Source organism: Aptenodytes forsteri, unplaced genomic scaffold (assembly GCF_000699145.1).
Source record: "Aptenodytes forsteri isolate BGI_AS27 unplaced genomic scaffold, ASM69914v1 Scaffold193, whole genome shotgun sequence".
Lineage (NCBI taxonomy): Eukaryota > Metazoa > Chordata > Aves > Sphenisciformes > Spheniscidae > Aptenodytes > Aptenodytes forsteri.
In genome coordinates this window covers 14,995,620-15,017,494 of record NW_008795405.1, presented here as the reverse complement: position 1 = coordinate 15,017,494, position 21,875 = coordinate 14,995,620, and the positions used below count along the sequence as shown (strand labels likewise).

At 44.0% G+C, this 21,875-nt stretch overlaps 1 protein-coding gene across 1 annotated transcript in view; it reads right to left on the bottom strand.

The window, feature by feature from the left end:
- EVL (Enah/Vasp-like) overlaps positions 1-21,875 on the bottom strand; it is an 87,556-nt gene that overhangs the window by 18,159 nt on the left and 47,522 nt on the right. The window contains exon 4 of the mRNA XM_009280833.1: positions 3,264-3,327. Coding sequence (XP_009279108.1) covers positions 3,264-3,327 — 64 coding nt within the window. The remainder of the gene's footprint in view (positions 1-3,263; positions 3,328-21,875) is intronic.

Below are 21,875 nucleotides of genomic sequence, written 5' to 3'. Positions count from 1 at the left end.
TTTTTTCTGTAACAATTTTACTTCATGTTCTGTACAGTAAGGCAAGCTTAACTCTAGGCAACACTTCTCTTTTGACTCCTTATGTAATATTTTAGAGAGATCTCCCTGTTACATTTTGTAGACATTTAAGAATGTCTTAATTTGCAAAACAAATTTCCCATATTTCAATTCTAATTCAATAGATGGGACAGGAAAATCCACTATTATAATTATTCGCTGTGGAGGGATCAATCCTAAACTGGTTTTATATTCAGGACATGCAATCCATTGAACACTGGCAATTTCTGGAAAACCATTATAGGCAGCTGAGAAAATTATTGTATGTGCAAAGGGGAAACAGTTTTGAGGAACAGCCTTAGTTGGCTGATTCAACTGGTTTCATTTAAGCTATGACACTTTAAACCAAATAAATAGAAATCTTTACTTCAATACATACCCTGGCTCTTAATTGATAGTTATGGGCTGAACACATATGCAACAGCATCAATTGCACTGCTAAAATTTCAATTGTAAACACATATACTAAGAATTTCCTAAGCATACCATCTGCTACCTTAGCTTGGCATTTATTAGCAAAATTTGATGATGAAGAACAACTTGACACATACCTTTTCCTCATTAAACCTGGGGGAAATTCTAGGTTTATCTGGAGGACAGACTTGGAAAACTCCAGCCTGACAGGCCAGGAAAGAAATATGGGTAAGAAAGACGTCTCCAAGTCGCTAGAGCCGCTGCAGAGCAGATACAGGTGCAGGATGCTCCCCAAAACAAGGGTCAGCCACTGCCATTTGAAGCTGTTGGGGTTCATGCCAGCCCTGTCTGCCCTTGGGCGGAAGCAGTTTATATGTGCCAAATACACTCTCCCACACATGCTAAAAGGAGAAGTTCTTACACTCTTAGGAAGTCAAATTTATTCCAGTGGAACTAAATAAAGCCTGAGATTGGCACAAGGCTGCTTAAGGAGTATGCAAGGAGTAAAGTACAAGAGGGGACAAATTACTCTCTGACTTAAAAATATATTCTTTTAACATTTGTGTAAAGGTCTCTAAATAACCTTTTAAACAGACAAATTTGCAGGGTAGTTACCATAACTTCATTTCCTTGCCTGCTTATAAGATGTTCAAAAAAAGCTAGGCCTAAAATTAGGTCTGCTATATGCTTAAAGAATGCATCAGCATAATTAAAGCTGAAAATCCTCTACTGCAGATGCAGTAATATCTAAGTGCATCTACTGGCATAGCTTATTCCAGTCCAGTGGAGCAAAAGAAGCTTTCCCAGAACCATGTGCCCTGTAGCAGTTGAATAATACCTACCCAAAAGGCTTTTACTGTCTCTAAATGAAAAACAATAAATATTTTTTTTTCTGATGTAGTTAAGCTGCTCACACTTTAAATGTACAGACTAGACAGCTAAATTTGAGGTCTGTTACATATGGTCTGAAGAATCAGCGATTTTCACTGGTTAAATGAAGAGCTGGATCGGTCTTTCAGCCAGGCGTCGGGGACAGGCAGCATCCCCCCTGCCTCTAGGTGAGCAGGAGCTCTCCTCTGACCTTTATGATAGCTCTGCTATCCCAAAATAAATCTTACAAATCTCAAGCGAAATATCATTACCCGCTGACCCATTTAATAGTCCTATGTAAATCCCTACTAAATCTCAGGCCATTCAGAGTTATTCATAAAGGCGCAAGAAACCAGTTTCCCTACACTTTTCTTACAGTTTTTGGAGGGGGAAAGAGAGAATCCTAAGTACCTACCACAGCCTGTATAAGGGCCTTGTCTTGACTGACCTATACATGGTTTTGTGCAGGGACCAGTCAGAACGGTAGCCCCGGAGCATGAATGCAAACGATATATTGCAAGACTTCATCTCTGCTGCTCCAGGAGGGTGTGATATTAAATCACATTACTCATAGGACCAGGGCAGTCCCTGGACCCTGCAAGGGGGGACCTTGCCTGCTTACAGGTTGCACGTATGACGAAGGCAGAGCCCACTGAGCCTCTGTCACGTCAGACCAACAGCTGACATCTTTGGTGCTGAACTGCCCCTGCAGGTCTGGTTCCACTAAAATCCTTACAAAGCTACTTATTATCTGAACCAAACATTGGGCCAAGTCCTCTGGAGGGCTAACTGCACTTGCTGATCCTCCTCTTGATACAGAAGCAAATGCAGACACCTCATTTAAGCAATGCCAGGCACCAAACTTGGAGCAGCGACAGGTCCTGCCGATTTCTGTACTCCAACGCACTCCTGATGAAGTGAGGCTCACCAGCTTACATGTGTTGCGGCAGAATATTCTGTGGTGTTTCTCACACAGTAGGAGAAACACACTTGCAGTGAGCAGGAATATGGGGAACAAAGGTACTTTTTTTGTGTGCACAAGTCTACACTTCAACAAGGAAGCACCAGCCTGGCTAATCAGTGCTGCTGGCACGAACACCGCCAACGCCTGGCAGACAGATCACAGCTCTGACAGCGTGGACTACTGGTCAGATGAGAAAACTTTGTCCAGAATGGGACAGGTATGTCTTATGCTTAGCGAAGGAAGCTGAATACTGCTGCTACAGGGATTTCTACTGCTGCTGCAGGAATCTTGGCTGAATCAGCAAAGCTGAAATGAGATGGGCCTCATAATTTGGTTATGGAGACAGGCATGTAAGGACGGACACTTCTGCCTACCTTCCCTTTGATGTCAAGGAGACCACTCCTAGCAGCTAGAGAAAAGGCTATGTGTAACAACGGCACTAAGGCTAGACATACACGTAAAGGGGAAGGGTTCAACTTTACACTTTCATTTATTATGGTGGTTTAGAGCAAAACATTCATAAAAGGAACAGCATATGATATAGGAAGTAGCCATACACAAAATGGGCCTAAGCTATTGATGAGAGTGTATATGGTCCGTCAGATGCTCCCGGGGAAATATGACCGTCAACTGCCAGCAGGTGATCCAGAACAGGATAAGGTTAGGCTTTCTTAATGTGCTTGGAGACACACACTCTACAAAATGCTTTTAAACATGTTTTGTCTTTAACTCTGCACATCAGCATGCCTCATGCTTGCCTTTGAGCAAAGAGTTTACCTAGGGCTTCAGTACACTCTTTAAAAAGTCATTACAGAATCGTTAGCAATAATTACAGAAAACTCAGAATCAGCTTAAAACAGGTACAAGTAAAAAGAACAGTGCTTACTGGTGAGCAAGGACTGCACGTTCATCCAAGTCACAACCTAGAACTTTATCATAACTGATTAACTCCACTTACCTTCTCTGTGCCTCCATCTCATCTGGAGATGGCCCATTCTGGACCTGGCGCTGGGCAGCTGGACCTACAGAAAAAAGAAGAGAATGCTATTAGGAAAGCAAATGTAGCTGACTTTTTCAAAAAACAGTGACACTCAGATTAATTGCTTCTCCATCTTACTATGAGAGGAAAACCTCAAGCATTATTGTCCTCTTTGCTTTGTTTTTTTTAATTTATTTTTTCCTATTAGACAAATCATCACCTCCTGTAGATTTTTAGTCCCACTGGGAGAATCCAATGGCTAAATGTGTGAGCAGATTTGTCCAGTAACTCGGCGTTGTGGTAGCTGTAGACTACATACTTATCCCCTGGTGAAGGTGAAGACCTGCAGCATTGCAAAAGATGTCCTGTGGAAGGACAGTCCATCGCACTGGGATGCATTTCCAGCTTCTACAGGGTTCAGATCTAACCTCCCTGGATTATTCTGTGCTTGCACAGTAATTCAACCACAGGGCTGAGTTTGTGAGCGTACGTGCTAGCTATTGCTGCTCTGATGCTGAGTTGGCATCGAAAAGCTACCTGACAGAAGGTGCAAGGAGATGCAAGATTAAACAAGCCTTTTTCAAAGGTGGCTTTTCTTTTTACAATGCTGTCGGTCTTCTGCTTCTGCAGGATCCACACCAAGCTGAGCTTTCACTGGCATTCACCAACAAAACTCAACTACGCATGTCACCATTTAAGTCACATCTCCTCTTGACTTTGATCATTTAATCTCTGTTCTTGGACATTTAATCAAGCACACTGACACTTACATGCCATTTTCAGAAAGAAATAATTATTCTGAAAATAAAAATAATTGTTGGCAACATAAGCTACAGTGGTCTTGCATTTGGTGGAAAGAGGATTGTTCCATTGATTTGATGAGGTGGGTTTCAACTGGGACTAAACTGATAAGAGTTCTATTAAATGCAACAGCAATTTTCCTGATAAACAGCACTGAGAAATAGATCAGTTATATGCAGGAAATTATTATGTCTACCTTACTATTTTCATTTCCAAATGTAAAATTTCATCCTTTTAAAAGTTATCCCACAAGAGCAAATCAGAATTAAACACTTACAAACCCAAATATGTCACTCACAAATCGTTAAGGATATTTCTCTCAATTTTCTTTATATGTTTCTGCCAGGCAGAATGTCATCTGAAAACAAATTTAGAAAGTATGACTGTGTGAAAACAGGAAAGATGGCAGAAAGGCATTGCAGTCAGAAATTCCAGAGCACTGACTGATCCTGATGAAATTGTACATATTTTTGAAATGTGTTTAAGGACTAACATTTGCAGAAAGGGAACATAGCACTTTCTGAAAATCAGGCCCATGTATTCCAGTTTTGGGTATCCCAAAACTGGAGCCAGTGACAACCACTGCGTCAAAAGCTCTGACATTTTAAAATATCCTAGGATTGGGTATGAAGTGAAGACAGTTCACTTCTTTAATGTCTCACGACTGACAACTTAATATTGTTTGTCACAGGCTTTTGGCAAACTATTTAGACAGAAATGCCACATTTTGTGAAGATCACACAAAACAATGAATAGGGGGGGAGAGGGTGGTTTTTTTAGAAGCAAGCCTCAGGAAAAAACTTAGCAGGTATTTGGGAAGCACAGAGCAGGAGGCTCACATGTAAGGAGTTTAAGGTGTAACAAGGATGCCGTGTTACTGCGTGAATGCTTGTACTGTGCATCTTCACCACTGAAGTCAGAGAAGGCCAGAGCTACCCTGGAACAGCAGTCACATAGTGAATTTAAACTTCTTCTGAACACAGTAGGAAGATGGGTAAGGTCCCATCCCCAACCTGTGGAACCAGACCAGACTCCCCACAGTTAGCAGCGTCACCAGTTTGGACCCTGGCTCTGGTGTGTGCAGGTAACACCCACGTTCTCCTGTGCACATACACGCACCTGTGAGATATTTCAATAAGCAGACTTCTGGGTGAAAGACTTTCAAGGCTTAAGTCAGTTACGCCTCCCTCACCGGGTAACAAATTCTACCATGACAAGCCTTAGCCATGCTCATCCCTGCATATGATTTCATCATGAGAAAACTTCCCTTGTATAAAGACTCAGAGCATCATACAGAAGCTTGCACTCTGCTTGAAAAGAGGACTAAAAGTAGGCACCAACGTGAACAAGAAGGGCCAGAGGATGAGGCAGCAGACACAACAATTCTTCCCTGGCAATAAATCATGTCAAAGTATATAGGAGGATCTAATGATGCCATCTTAATCTGGTACTTTGGCATGAATCTTCTCTTGGGGCCAAATGCCCAGAAAAATGGGGCAGTGTGGCCAGTTTGACTAATACTAGACATGCAGAAGGAATCAAAGAGCAGACTATCAACACCACACAAAAAAACCAACTCCTTTTTCCTGTGGGCACTGTTATGAACTGGCTATGTAGGTTTAAAACCAAACAAATCCAACCAAATCAATTTGGAAAGCAGCCTAAAGAAATCCTTTTAAGGCAACGTTACAAAACACATCTGGAAGTTGGGGTTGTTGCTTTTTATCACCTGGAGCTTTCTCAAGCTGATCTTGCATAGCAGGCAGGTAAATGCTGCTGAGTTTTTTCTTCTATTTTTCTTCTATTTTACTAGTGACCAGTAGTGAGACATTAAAGAAGTGAACTGTCTTCACGTCATACCCAATCCTAAGATATTTTTAATGTCCTCTTCTGCACATCAGTTTTGTTTAGCACAATTTTCTTCTCAAAGTCCTTTAGAAGTGAAGTACACTAACAAAGTTGGGAGACAAAAAAAGGCAAGCATGAACAGAAGAGGAGGATGAAGCTGTAATAGGTAGATTGTCCTTTCTCCTGTGTAAAACAAGAAGTAGTGGAGTAAAAGTTGGTAAGATAATGCTACCTGAGGAAAAGCCTAGACCAGCTGCAGGGGTCAATCACAGCCCATGGGAACAGGGATACCTGTTTTGTGTTCCTGCAGAGGCTTGTATTGATTGGAAGTGGTTGGAAAAGCGTTTGAGGAAAGTTGTATGTGGAGTTGTCCTGGGATAACAGGGTGTTCAGGCAGTTACACCTTTTGCTGCCAGTGGGGTTACAGGTCTTCTTGCCACCAGTGGGGAAAGACACCAGTTCTGTTTGGCACTGGTTGTTGTTTTGCTTGAGTTACTCGTGACCATAAGAAATAACTCCTTCTGGCATCCTGCTTGTGATCTTACTCAAACCAACCATTTTTCTATAGTAATATGAAACCTTAATTTGCAAACCCTAAAGAAAAAGGTTAGATGCACCCAGTTTTGGCAACCAAGATTTTGCCTGAGGGTGGCCAATACACTTAGAAGTCCAACCTAAGGTTTCAGGTCTGTTCATTGCCAGAAACATAAATTCTGCTAGATTCCCCCCCCTCCCCCATCCAGACTTCTTGGCAGACCCAGGCACACCACCATCTGATGTGATGTCTGCAAACAACTTCAATTTCTGTAATGGTGGAGCTTCTTGTTTCTCTCATCCTTGAGCTTGCTTTTAGCATGCTTGGCCAAAACTCATACAGATACTGAAGGCAGGGATTATTTTTACACTTGGTTCCCTATGTGGATGCTCTGCAGTGCACATACAGCAGACAGCTGTTTGGCTGAGGGTTTTTTAAATTCAAGTGGATTTCTAGGTTTAACTCCTCTCCACATTTTCAGATATTTCTCAGACCTGAGAACACATGAACAGTAAGTGCTCTTGGTGATGGCATCCTCATTTAAACATGCTTCTCGAGTTGGCCTGTGAGCTGCCTCCGACCCTGACAGCCTTTGGGAACAGCCTCACAGAGAAGAGTGCTTCTCAGCACAACAACCAGGAGAGACGGTTTTGCTACTGACCTGTTTGCAGCTTCACAGCTGTTGTGATCTACATTTTTAGCAACAAATTAATGCAGGAGATACGCTGTGAATGTCTGTGTTTCCTCACTTCGTTACTTTGTAATAATTAACCGCATTTTTATACAAGCATCTTGTAATTCAGCTCAAGGCAGATTTTGGAAGCACACAGACGTTCTCCGTGTTTGCTTTTTCTCCTCCTGCTCAGCCACCCCAGCACCCACTCTGCCCTTCCCCAGCTGTCCCTAAAGATGGCAATGGGGAACTCCTGGCATAGGGCACTGCTTTGCGGTGGGTGTGATGATTTCCATATGGTGGTGACCGCTCCTGGACCACTGCGCCCTGCTACTGCTCAGAGATGTCCACATCCAGACCCACGGCCAGCCACAAAATAGGACCAAAGCTGCCACCGAGGGAAAACCCATGGCTTCCACTCTGGTGTAGCTGCGGTGGGAAGGCACGCGCAAGCAGGAACAATGTCATCATTTCTGTCCTGCTGGGGCAGCCCCAAGCAGCGTTTCTTTTTCCTCTTTCACTTGTGCTACAACTGCAAGCACCACTGACTGCACACACTCAAGAAAGTGGCAAAACTAGGCCCATTTCCCTGAGCAACCAGGATTTTGTGCTTCTTAAATACAGAAGGTCCAATCTAACCCACTTATAGATCTTTTATTCATTATACACACTGGAAGCAGCCCCCAGGTGGGGTTTCTGCAACCCCTATAGCCTCCATGGTGTTTATGGACTAGTGTGATGAATGTGGTGGGCTAAGGAAAGGGTCCAGAGTCAGAGCTGAATAAGAAATCTATCTGGGCTTTAAATTCACGAGATGATTGAAAATGTTTGTTCTGCTTATGAACAGAACATCCTGATTTTGTGTGGAAAAAAACCACAGCAGACTATGGGAGGAAAAGAGGTGAGAGACACACAGACAGCCCTCCCTCACTGCTTGATGGTTTCAGCACATACTTGGATTGCAGGAGACTCAGGTTCAGGCACCAGGTCTGACCCATCGTCATTTATATCCTGGGAGTGTGACATAAACTCTTGCTTATCCTGATCAGGACAGAAGAAATCACTTCAGATTACAAGTTCCTGCAAAGCTTTTCTTTCCCACAGAAATACCTTTCAAATAAATTGGCATTTTCTGACAGAAAAAAAAAAAAATCAGTTGTCAAAAGCATTTCTGACTAACGCTAATCCCAGCGTCCCTGTTCAGGTACAGCCTGGGCCACCGTTCCCCGTGTCAGGGCACTGGGGAGGGAGTCCTGGCCGGGCTGCTGCCAGCTCCTGGGGCCAATGGGCAAACCCACAGTGGGACTCGGCCAGACGGTGCATAACCTCTCCCCTTCACCCCCACACAGTCAGGGGGGTTCCTTGCGCCCGGCTGCGCTGCTGCCTGATCTCCCCCGGGTGGCCCCACAGGCAGATCAGCCTTGCGATGTGGGTGTGAAATCAAGTGGGCTCCAGCCCCGCTCCGGCCGGAGGGGGGAAGTTATCTGCGTCTCCTTACACCCCCGCTTCCCCCTGTTCACAGCCTGGCTGTAATTTTAGCTCTCTTGCTGCTGTTGGGCAATCACACGGCTGCTGCGGAGACTCTGTCAGCACTTTAAACATCTGCCTCTGCCCTGAGGACCTCAACCTGCTCTCGGCCCCTTCAGTCTCTCCTGGTGGGGACTGCGCGTGCTGGAGACGTCCTGGCACGGCCACACGCCACAAGGCAGCGCCCACCGAGGGACCTGGCGCAGGAACCGGGCGCAACTTCACTGTGCTAGTGACACTGCACTCAAACTCATTAGTAGAGACAATTATCCTGGACAAAGCACTGATCTAATTAGCCTAGATAAAGCATGTAGATAAAGCAGGGTGCCTACACTACTTCTGGGGCCCAAGCTAGTACAACCAGAGTTGGATGACATGGCAGGTCATGTAGACCTAAATTTCCATGGCGAGTTAAAGGACTGAGAAGAGGGATCACCCCACTCGCTGCGCCCCATCACTGCAGCTGGGCACAGCCACGGGCCCCTCATGTGTGCTGCCATGGCATTTCCATGCTGGGGGTTTGGGACTCCGCGCGTCCTGCCTCGTTTGACATGCAACAGCTCATGCGTTAGGCGTGCTGCAGGGGGTGTCTGACGGATGAAGGGGCTGAAGTAAAGCACGAACGGACAGACAAATAGGGCAGTTTTGTCTGTGGGTCACTAGTGGCTCAGTTTTAAAAATTTTAACACCATTCGGGTTTTGTTGCGCTGTTAACTATGCGACAGAGCGCCTGCAGCTCTGTACAGGATCGTGTTGGATCATTTGAATCACGGTTAGCAAAACCACCCTGGCAGAGAGAGGGAGCACGCCCACCGAAGGGAGGGTTCGGGTACAGTGCCACAAAGCCTGCTTTCAGGCAGTGTTTGCCTCATTCCTATTAAACATTAACTTGAAATAGAAAGAGTTTCAGAGAGTGTTATTCACAGGCTTGGTGCCTCCACAGCATTTATAACAGAGTACGTTAAATACCTTCTATAACACCATTTACGCATGGACCAAACTTTTCCTCTGAGAACTGCAAAGAACTTTATCAACCTTAATTAAGCTTCACCAATGCTGTGAGGCAGAAGTTAAGTGACTCGATTACACCCAGACCATGTCTGCACAAGTAAAATTTGTTTGCATCAATTTACCTACGGGTGAATTTGCTACTGACACAGTTAAACTTATGCAAAGGGTCACCTAAGGCACTCTTATTCTCATGCAGACCAAATTAGTTTTGGTTTGACCTAAGGCAAAGAAGAATGCAGTGAAATGAGCATTTCCAGCTCTGTGCCAGAAAACTTCTCTACGTTCCTCCCTTGTCCCTTGGTGACCGACAGTGCTGCAAGCCTGTGGCAGTGCAAAGTAAAACACATCCTCTTAAAACCATCCCCAGCAATGTTTTGCATAACCTCATTTTACCTTATACTACACTGGACAAGGAGCAGTGTGTATCCAGGTACCACCTCTCAGCTGAATTGTAGAAACTCCCAGCTTAGAAGCTCTTAAAAGCGCCATTCCCAAGATTGTAATTGCTTTACTTTTATCTTTTCCTTTTACCTGTAAGATTACTTTAATCTAACATGAAACAGGCCCTCCTTAAACTGAAATAAGGGTGTGAGCACAGGGGGTCTGTATGAAGTCTGTTCATTTAAACTAAAAACTGATTTTACATTCACTGCTGAAACTTTCTGATGTAGGTAAGATTTAAGGACAGTGACAGAACTGGAAAAACAAGCCTGGTATTTACCACAGGAGTGGCCTACCCTATCATTACTTCACAACTCCTGCAAGTACATATGTACAGGTGTGTGCACTGTGCACAGTCCTTTTTTTTCCTTTTTTTTTAGGAAAACCAATGAATGGAATTGCAGGAGTCCCACATGCACAACCGCACGGCTATGCATGTGCACTGAGCAGGATGTAAGACACAAGATCCAGAGAGGAGTTACCAAATGGAAAGGCCATGCAAAGGTCTAGTGCTGCAAGATGATTAGAAAGAAATCATCTTCAATTCACCAGAAGTGCTACTGAACACATCAACATGAAACCAGTGTGCCTTTGACTCAACTGCTAAAGCTGTTAATTAAGTTATTCTGCATAAAATACAATGGCAGTTGTTTGATCCTGGATGTTTATCTGTCTTGGCACTGGCACAGCTTTTGATAATTTTTCATGCTGGTGTCTTGGTTGAGCTGGAGGAGAAAACTTTTTTTTTTCATTCTGAATGCAATAAAGATGAGTCGGTGCTAAAGCAGCTCCTGCAGTAAGCAACTGCACCCTGACAGCGGGGATCATATTTAATATGTAAAGGACATGGCTCAGGTGCATTTATTTCAGCGTCAGTGCCTCAGCTCAGGAGCACAGCTTGGGTTACCTCTCACATAAAAGATAGCACAACCAGCTTTAAAAGAAATTTAAAAAACACATAGGTGAGTGTGCAAACAGGAAGCCTTCCGCAATGAGGTGGCTCCAGGGCTATCGGGGTCAGCATCTCCCCCAGAACGCAGCCTGGAGTGGTGGGACTGTATTCCCATGGTTAGGGCATGCAACAGGGGTGGGACATCCACATGTCTGGTCTGGGACTCCCTGTATTTTATCTGGTGGCTGATTAACGTAAAATATAAGAATTGCACGAGAACTGGGAATTATTTTGCTCTCAGCAGCTCAGCTCTAACAGGAAGACAAAAACCGCACACTGATCTAGAATAGCACGAGCTTGTCAGGGCGGGGGGAGGTGGGAAATGAAAGCTGCAGTTCCCCCTGGGCAGGGGAGGTGGCTGAACCTTGGTCCCCCACTTCCCAGGGAAGTGCTTCAAGCACCAGACCTTCAGGATGGCAGCAAAGCGGAAGGCGATGCCTACACAGCTAACTGGATCAGGCCCCAGCGCCGCGGCACCCAGTGAAGGTGTCGGGACAGGACCAGACCCTGTGCAGCGCCGGCTTTCCAAGAAACAGAGAGTACAGCCAGCAAGACGAGCGCAGGAACCCTCCACGCGGGTCAGGGGAAAGGTGGAACTGGAGCATCCCGGGGGGATTTTGATTGCTGTGCTGAGGTCTGAGCAAGAAAGAACTAATTCAGTGGCCGCTCAATTTGCTTTGCTGTGCTGAGGTCTGAGCAAGAAAGAACTAATTCAGTCTCAATTATGAGCTAATGAAATAGAGGCGGGTAAAGCTGCCGCCTGCCCCCCACCACCAAATGGGGGGGGGGGTAAGGCTGCCGCCTGCCACGCAGCACCAAGCGTGGAGGGGGTGATGCCGGGGCTCTGCTGCATTTCGAGAAACAGCCTTGTTTCCGCAGGCAGTTTCATGATAAGTAAGCATCCTACTTAGTTGATGACCAATTGCTTTTGCTATGGGAACTGCCTCTGGCTCTGAGAAAAACAGTATGTCCACAGAAAGCTATGGGAATAGTTGGGGGTTTTTTGAGGAAAAAAAAAAGGCATCGCTGAATTTTTAAGGGTGTGATTCCAGCATTGCTGGCTTTATAAACACGTACAGGGAAGACGATGGGACAAGATGTCAACCAATGCCATAAGTGAAAAAGTGATCTATAAAATTCAGGAGCATGAGACTAGCTAAAAAAAAAGTATTCGATAAAACCCACAACTATCAGTATTACATAAACAAGCCCACACCCACAAGCACTTCTGTTCTTTTTTTTTCCCCGCCTTTTTTGATTGTTTTTTAGAATGTGCATCAAGCCTATTTTCCTGCACATCCAGGTTTGAAACTTTTCAATAAAGGTTAAAATTAGCTCATAATCTCTTGCCTTTAGGCAGTAATGGAACTTAAAGAAAAATGCCAAATATCATCAGACTCCTGTTAAAATCGAGAGCATTAGCCATACTGAGAAGCTGTCACCTCCCTGCCACTGCATGGGCGTCTGGTTAACGCCAGAGCCCAGGCAGTAGATGCTCCAAAGAAGCCAAGGGTGTAAATTGATACACACCATCTAAACATATGGCTTGTATTACAAAGATATTTTCCTGAATTTGGTTTTAATGAGGACATGAATTGTTTCACTCCGGTGACAGTTTGCCAGGCTCTGTCCCAACAGCGAAGGGAGCACTGGCAACGCTGGCCTCATGCTCTGCAGTAAGAGCATCGCTGAGCTCACAAAGCACTTTCCCACTGACTTCAAGGGGCAATGTCTCAAGCCCCATGCATCCATCTCGTGAAATATAAACTATCTTCCTTTAGCTAAGTGTGACCACGTGTGTATTTCGACATAAGTACATGCATATACCTGTTTATACTCACTTCATACTTACAATTCCTTACATCAAATAAAAAGCAGGAATTCAACCCTTTTTTGGGACAAATTGAATCTCTGAAAATCTCTGAAGCCACAGGGAAAATGAACCCAGCCTCTGGCATGTACAGGAGTTCAATCAGCTGATATTTACACACTTGGCATGTCAAATACCATCTCTAGTTTTGTTTAACAATAAGACTTGTGACACACTAAATCAGAAAAATATATATGCTTATTGTAGCCTGGTGCAGCACCATGGTCTATTCTTGGCTCAACTCCATGTATAACCTTGCAAGGCAAGTCTCTCAGTTTTTAAGTGTCTCCTTCCTTTTTTACTTTCCGGTGAGACAGTAAACTCCTCAGGGCAGTCTTCTCCACAACACGGAGAACAGCACGTATGATGCCCAATACGTGCATCAAAGCAACATGTACACATGGAAAACACCACATTATAAACACACAGTTTGCATCTAGTTAATGGTTAAGATCCAAACAAGATCCATTTTACCACGATTTAACTCCCAACGCTGCTGTAAGACAACTAGGATGGGCACCTGTACCTGGACAGAGTGCTGGCAGGCAGAAGACTTTCCAATGAAACACAACTAAATGGAGGGATTTATGAAAAAACATGAAAAAACAACATTAGCAATGGGTAGTGCTCTTTGACAATAAACACACAAGTCTAATAAATTCAACGGATAAACAAAAAAATTCAAATACAGCACCTGATCCCATTCACATTAACACCAAAAGCCAACCTCTCTGCTTAAGGGAAGCAAAAGTCCCACTAGCTAGGAAGATCCATAGTAAATCCTCCTCAGCCTAATGGCCCAAGCCTCCACAACCCTGCAAATCCTCATTTCCAGAAAAGCTAACAGGAATTGACAGTCACAGGCAGGTTATTATGGAGAAAAAAAATAGGTAAATATCCAGATAACTATAGCAGGTATAAAATGCTGCCCTTGTTCATATCTATTTTTTTAAACCATGAGTACAGATGTTATTCATTAGCAAGTAAAGACAGAAGCAATCCAACACACTGATTCAGAAGTCATCGTCCCATATTCTCGCTGTAATGACTTCTCCTGATTTAACAGCCCTAAGTAATGCCGGCGTCATCTGAACCTAATGGGTCATTTCTTTCAAACATTATCTCAGCATCCTACTGCCCACCTGCCGGAATTAAAAGCAAGCAAAAGACAAACAATCCATCGATGAGCTACAACTGCAAGCGATTTCCCAGCACAACTGGATGGTGGCACAGAACATTTCCATGCAAAAACACCCTGGCGTAAGCATCCATTCCCCCTTCCTGGGACGGCTCCTGCCGGAGCACGGCATGCAAGGGATGGGGCGTGCAAGGCAGCAGGGAGGTTTCCATCACCTACAAGACATTCGGCACAGGATGACGCAGTCACAGTGGCAGAGGCAGAAGCAGTGCCAAATCCATTCCCTGCTGACCATAGTATGGCAGCAGCCTCCTTAGCGCATTCCTCTCTGCACCTTCCTCATGCCCAGCACTTACTGACGGCCCTGCTGCAGACCAGGTTTCACCAGGTGTAATCTATACACCGCTGCAGCAGCAAAGTGGGCCTGGCTGCTTAAATATTTAATGGGACTCTCTTCCTCGCTTATCACAACACCTTGGGGTGTCTGAAGCCAGGCTTCATTGTCTGGACTTTCACATAATACCATGGAAGTCAGAAAGAAATTGCATTTTCTGCCCCCTGCCCCAATCAGACCACCATATGTTCACCTACAGGCAAGTAATTACAATAAATGCAAAGTGTGAATAAGCAGAAAGTTAGCTTGTACTGGGGAAAAAATGACTGCAAATGAACATGCAGGATCAAGTTCACTGGCAGTGTAGCTGCTGAAGTCAAAGGGGCTACACCAGCGATGAATGTCGAGCACTAATTTTAAATGTGAACATGCTGGATTCAGAAATAAATATGTACTGTCTTTCAGTTCTTTTCATCATCCCATCATTCCTGATCTCCTCTGATCCCAACGCTTTTCTCCCTTTCTACTTTGTCTGCTAATCACTTTCCTCTTCTATATTTAAATACAGCAGGTCTTGCAGAGGCAATCTAGTTGAAGTTAATGGGCAGTTTGTATGAGGAGGCTACATGGAATATTCATTCTCTGTCGTCTTTGCCTTATCACCAGTCCTTTGATCCGTTTCTGTCCCTTCTCCTTGCTGTTGCATTATTCTGTCTGCTGGGGACTTCACACAGCCCAATCCTGTACTCCTCAAGCAAATTCATAGCTGGTTTAGGGGATGTATCTCCATAGCTTCAGTGACACTGCTCTGATTTAGACCGATCAATGTTTTGACCCACTGAACTTAGCAGGAAAGTCTTTTATCTAATATCTAATTTCTAGAATATGCTGAATAAAAACTATAAGGCTCTTCATATGGTTAGAGCAGGTGAAACCCCAGGTGGAGACAGGTTCATAACTACCTTGCAATATATCAGAGCCACTCCTGTCCTTCTCAAACAATCCATATTCAGCATAACTGAGTAGTTGCTCGCTCTCTGTACCTGCCTCCTATGACGTTAAAACATATTCAGAGCGTTTGAGTGGTATGTAGATACTCTAATAGCAAAGCCGCTTATCATATGTTTCTAATGCTTGTTGCTATGAATTATTTATGTCCCATTTTAAGTCTACAATATCGATACCTCTCAGGTATGCTCCACCATCAGATGCAGGAAAACAAGTATTAACTAATTAATATTTGAGACAGCAAAAGCTCTGCTAATAGCAAACTATCTTTTTCAGTATGACACCCAGATGGTCGAAATTCTACCTGCATATGCTCATTGTTTTCTGCTTGCTGGCTTATAAAGCCATTAGAGGCACATCAGCAAACAGATATTACACTCTCAAACCTGAGTGTAAATTCAGGTTTCCACAGCCGTAAATGCCAGTGGTGTTATGTAATTACTTTCTGAGGGTTTAAAAAAAATCCAGAAATAAATTTAGATTAATAAAATTGGCATTAAAATAATAAAATTTTACACTATGTTTTCTCATCAGGACTCCAGTTTTTCTAGAGAAAAAGGCACGTTCAAACCATTGGATTCTTTACCCACAACCCTGAGAAAAATTTCGGCTCCCCCCAGCCGTAAATGCCAGTGGTGTTATGTAATTACTTTCTGAGGGTTTAAAAAAAATCCAGAAATAAATTTAGATTAATAAAATTGGCATTAAAATAATAAAATTTTACACTATGTTTTCTCATCAGGACTCCAGTTTTTCTAGAGAAAAAGGCACGTTCAAACCATTGGATTCTCAGTTTTGAGGACACTCCAAATCCTTTTTGTTCTCCTTTGCTTTCCTCCTGTATCTCACAATGAAGGGAAGCATCTGGCTGGTGTAAAATATCAGCTCTGATCTCTGAAGCGCTGACTTATCCTGCACCACCGTTGGAACCCCCTGCTCTTTCAAAAGAAAACAGTACTACTCATATGCAGGCAATTAAAAACAATATACCAAACTAATAAGGGGATCTGTAAACACAGAGTTGTACGACTTCATTCTGTCATAAGAATGCATCTAACTTTTTTAATGACTTATTTGGCCAAGAGTATCTGTTACCCCATATTTTCTTCATTATTGTCTTTATCTCTTACACACTAAGATTTTGGTTGCTAAAAGGTTAAACATGCTCATGACTAATAAAAAGCTGAAAAATATCCTTCAAGGCCAAACAGCATCTCAGCGAATCTCAGACTGATCTGATAGAGATTAACAAATTCCTGCAGATCCTTCTGCAGACTTATCACCTGCACAGAAAACACCCTGCCAACAAAGTCCGCCGTGCAACCAGGCGAACGAGTGAGTGGGTATGCTTACTTCTCCCGCCGCCTAACCCTAAAATTAAGGTAATACTTTAAAATAGCTCATTCAAACACAAAGTGGGGCAGCAGAGCCAGTGCCACCATGTGACTGAGTAAGTGGCATAGCATGGCTTTAGGTGATCTGCAAGAACACATATGGACTGAGAACAGGTTCCCTCAGGGACTCCACCATCACTTTCGACTCTGAAATGAAGATTGGGATCCACAATCACATCAGCAAGAAAGTGGTCCCTCGGAAGTGTGAAATAGCAGCATGGCCCACAGGAAATATAATTAAAGAACCTGAGAAAGCAGCTGCCCCAGAGAGTATGACGTGAGCCACCACCTCTGCTTCTTACTTTGGGCAAATAAAGTTACGACTTGCTGAACACTATCAGTGTTGGTCTAAGTTTGGGAAAAAAAAATTCAGGCGTGGCCAAAAACATTGTGACCAAATGTTTTATAACATCTGTATTTGGATTCCTAAGCTGTGGTACATGTGCCACCAGCTGTACGCAAGTTATTTAAAAGTGATATTCTGACATGCAGCACGTGGTACTGGGCATAAAACCCCCCAGAAACCTCATAATTTCTTACTATCATTATTTGACTGTTGCCTTCACAAAGGTTATAGGCCAGCTCACCTGTGGCAGGACAGATGATTCCTGAACGAGCAACGCTTGCAGATGTTGTGTACCTAAAGAGATTTTAAGTAACAATTCAATTGACCATCTCTTACTCCTGTATAAAAAGCAACCTTGACCCTATTTTGAGCATGAACCAATACCAGCTGGCTAGAAGGCAAACACTCCCTCAACTAATTGCTCCTGTAATCCTTGCAACAGGAAATCAATTGTGCAAATTGCATTTTTACAAATATAAATCACTACTGAGTCTATAACAAAGGCTGACAAATCACTCTTGATGCCCAGCGCTTACCTGGTGCAGCAGTCCTCTGAAACGAGATGTGCTAGAAAAATGCTTCTTTTTTAAACAGAAGTTGGAAAACTGTAATTCCACAATCCACAACTGTAAAAATAAAGGACAGCTCTGATCCTGCAAGTGGTAGCAGGCAGGCAGGTGGCTCTCCTACATGAAGCCTTTTGCAGGAAGACTGTAATTATCTGTCTGAGCACCTACTGATTATATCTAGAGACTGTGCGCATAGGAGCCCATATGCAGCTGATACAACTTGTGTCATTTTAATTTCTGTACATTTTGCCCTTAATTGAAAAGGTTGCTTCCCTTTTTTATTCCAAGTATCTATTAACCATGCTTGGGGAGGCACTTCCCAGCGCATTAGCTAAGAACCCAGAGGCTGTGCCAAAACTGAAATAACACTATGAAGTGAACTGAGTGCTTGGTTTCATGATTTTAATAGTGTCTTTATCCCCTGGCACTCTGAGAAGGTCTGTACTCTAAAGAGCTCTGGAAAACACTCAAGAAGGAGATCAATGAACTTTTAAGTTCCTCAGCTGGGCAAAATATACTAAAAAAGCCATCGTCGTGCCATTGCCCAGATCATTGTAGTCCTGAAGATGGAAACCGGTGTCTTTTATTGAGGACCAGTGTCAGATGTTTTGTCCTACTTGTAGAAGCTGCTTATACTGAACCAGCTTTAATTTTTGATATTGCCTTTCTCTGCTCTCAACATCCATTTCCATCATCACTTCCAAAGGACTCCTGGGTACCGTGCTGAGGAGAGCTGAAGTGTTTCCCACCAGTATATGATGCTTGCGGGATGGCTGTTAGTCTACAGACACTGCGCTCGCGTACCCTAGCAATTCGGTTGGAGTAAGATTGTATGGAGCAGATTTAAGATGTGGAGGAAAGCACCCCACTCATCTCCACATCTTGTCTCTCTGGAGCTGCTCCCTGTACGGAGACCTTGGCTAAGCCCACACTGAGCTGGGACTCCCACCTGAAGTTGATGGATTCTCTCCCAAATTTCAGTGTCTGCAATAACCGGTACAAGGGAGTGAGACCAACCTAGGCATAGAGCATGTAACCTTCATTTCTTACATAGACAGCCCAGGTACAGGTGCTTGAACCAAGACTCGCCCACACGAGTGAGAAGACCCACCTGGCACAGCATCTATTTCAGAACTAGACCCTAATATATATTTCCAATTACAAACAATTTTAAATAGGATGCAAGACTGAAAGTTTCTGCCAAGAAATAGGGAGCAAGAAGTACTCCAGGCGGATGCGAGTCCCACAGACTGAGCCCAGAAAACCCCCGTCAACTCAAGTAAAGATTACAGCTACCAGAAATTTATCTGCGTTGGAGCGTCTTGTACTGATGCCATTCTCTAATAATATGCTATGATTAAATCATGTCAGCATTTGTGGTACTAAATAAAACTATTTTTAAAAGACATGCTTGCACTTTACATATCTTTTCTTTGCAGGGTACTGCTAGGGGCAAAATAGCTGTACAAGAAAGATTAAGGCTGGTAAGTAATTTCTGATGACAGTTGTCCCACTTGCAAGTTATTTAAGCTGCTGCCTGTCAGTAGCCCATAGTATGGTAAAAATTAAATAGTCACTAGTAACATACCTGTATTACAATATATTGCTTTCTAAATTGTCTTCTACAAAAAATTTCAATTAATTTAACTGATGGGGAATTTTGAAGTCTATGCTACACTGCTATTAAGATCATTTGGTATAAAGGAAGTGCTGGCATGGATTCGATGCTTCTCAGAGGGCTCAACTTTAATTAATTTAAACTTGCAAATTGATTATGATTCACTTGAAAATGTTCAGAAAACACATTCTGTTCCCTGAGAGTAAGAACAGACATTTCGGGGGAGACTGTGATGTACATTTCATATGATGCAGAAAGCCTGAGATGCAAGAAAAAGCCCCAAACTCCTGTAAAGAGGCTAGCAAGGACAATTCAAAAATACTCAGCTTTGCAAACTTCTGGTTGCGTCACCAGTCTCCTAAAACCTCCTCAGTTATCAGTGCCAATCTGAAAGAGGGATGAATCCTCCCTGGCAGCATGTCTCTCTACTGATTACAGGAGTCGTCTGGGTGAGACTCCACGCCAGACTTTCAGTCCTGTAAATATAGCTGGGATGAGTCTAATCCTAAGAGACTAAGCCACAAGCTCTACCAAAATACCTGTAGATTCAGGGAGGGTTTAGAAAATGGAACGTCACTCTGCATCTTGGCTCACCATTCTGCTCGCCGCTGGTGATTCACTGTTGGATGATGCCAGAGTGGGCTTTGTGGGGGGCACGGCATGCAAACGCTCCGTGTAGTGAGTAATAAATACCTGTTTGGCTCTGTCTTACCATCCACAATGGGACTTCTCCTGCTAAATGAAACCGACTTCCCCCCTCCCTGTTCGTCCCCCAGAATGAGGAGTGGAGGTGTATTAATCACCGAGCTTGGGTGACCAACTTTCTGTCCTATTATCTGGCTTTCCTTATTGAAAGGAGGCTGGCGAGGTAAGTGGTTGTGACACAACTGTGACACAAGGCACGTATCTTCCCTCCCAGCACAGGGAAAAAGGATTTCCCAGAATGAGAGTTAAAAATAGCTGGTTTGCCTTAAAGGACATACTCACTTTGAAACACGGAAAACAAGTCTTAGCTGCCACCTCTAATATGACAGGTATCTTTAGCAGCCTGCTTTCTGTCAAAATACCTACTGCCCTGCTCTTTCTTCTTAAATTTTTACCATTTCAAATTGTAGATGCTTTTCACCACATTATCAGAAGCTTGGGGGGAGAGAAGGCAGATACAGCCTTCTAAATTACATTAAAACCAGCCTTATTCACACCAAAAAGGCTCTTCAAGGTTATTTCTTGAAATCTATTGCAGCCCTGGCTTTCTTCCCACATTTCTTACACCAGCCTTGTTTCAGCTCCCCAGCATCCTCTTTTAGCCCCGCTCTGTGCCTGTCGACCCAGGCGGAGGGCAGGCTGGCCACATCCTGCCCAGAACTGAGATGATCGGACAGGCCAGTTTGGAAACCAGCTATCAGCATCAGCAAGGCAGGTGCCCGAGCTTGGTGCTCTCAGAGGCAAGGTGTATCCTTTCAGACACGGTATTTTATCGGTGATGATAATGAGCCAGTTGGGAAAACTTAACTTGGGAAGTGGTAGATTCTTTATAACATGCAGTTATTAAATCAAGACCGTGGCTTTCTAAAGTATGCCTTTCTAGCACAAACGGGGCATTACATACTTGGTAAAGAATCTGCAGGCAGAACACCGTAGGTTTGAACACAGAGGTTAGAGTAGATGGCTTTAATGATTTCTTCTGACTCTAAAAATCTAGGAATCTAGCATCATCGGTTATCACTTTCTCTACACCAAAGATCTGCTTGACTCTTCTGGGAATTCATTAAAGCTTAAAAGCCTGCCAAGCTGAGAAAATTACTGTGATATTCCAGCTGCTTTCCCCAGAATTTTACATTAATCCTTCCCCTGGCCCCGAGCAAGCCTTGCCACTTCTCTTCCGAGCAGCTTGAGCAAGGAGCATGGTTGGGCTGCTCCTCCCTACGGCTCCTTATGGGCTTCCCCCTCCCCGCGTGTCCCCTCTCAGGTATTGCCAAGCCAGTGAAGGAACTGGGAAGCTTTCCTTGCCATTCCCTGACATGGGTGTAAGCATTTCTTTGCAAGTCTGGAAGCCGGCACCACAATTCACATTGAAGAAGCAGCTGACACGACCAAGCAGAGCCTACCAGGCCTGCCAACAGCTTGCAGATTTAAGTGATAGCCTAAATAAGAATCACTCTGAATGTCATTCATAATAAAGCCGAAAACCTAGCAATGTCCCGCACTTTTCTCGCATGCAGAAGTGCCAAGCAGGAGACAGCACTTGCTATCCGGCTGCCAAGGAGGGGACCTGGTTAGTGCGTGCCAAGCAGGAGACAGCACTATCCGGCTGCCAAGGAGGGGACCTGGTTAAACACCACCTGGTTAAACCCCCCCTCCCCCCCCCCAGTACAAACCCACCCAAGCAGCCGAGAAACGTGAGCAATTCTGCATCGTGCTGATGAAGTTCTTAATCTACATGTCACCCAAGCTGAACTGCAAAACACAGCTGCCTGCCCTAGTTATCAAATGACCTGAAATTCAGCACGATCATCTGCTGTAACA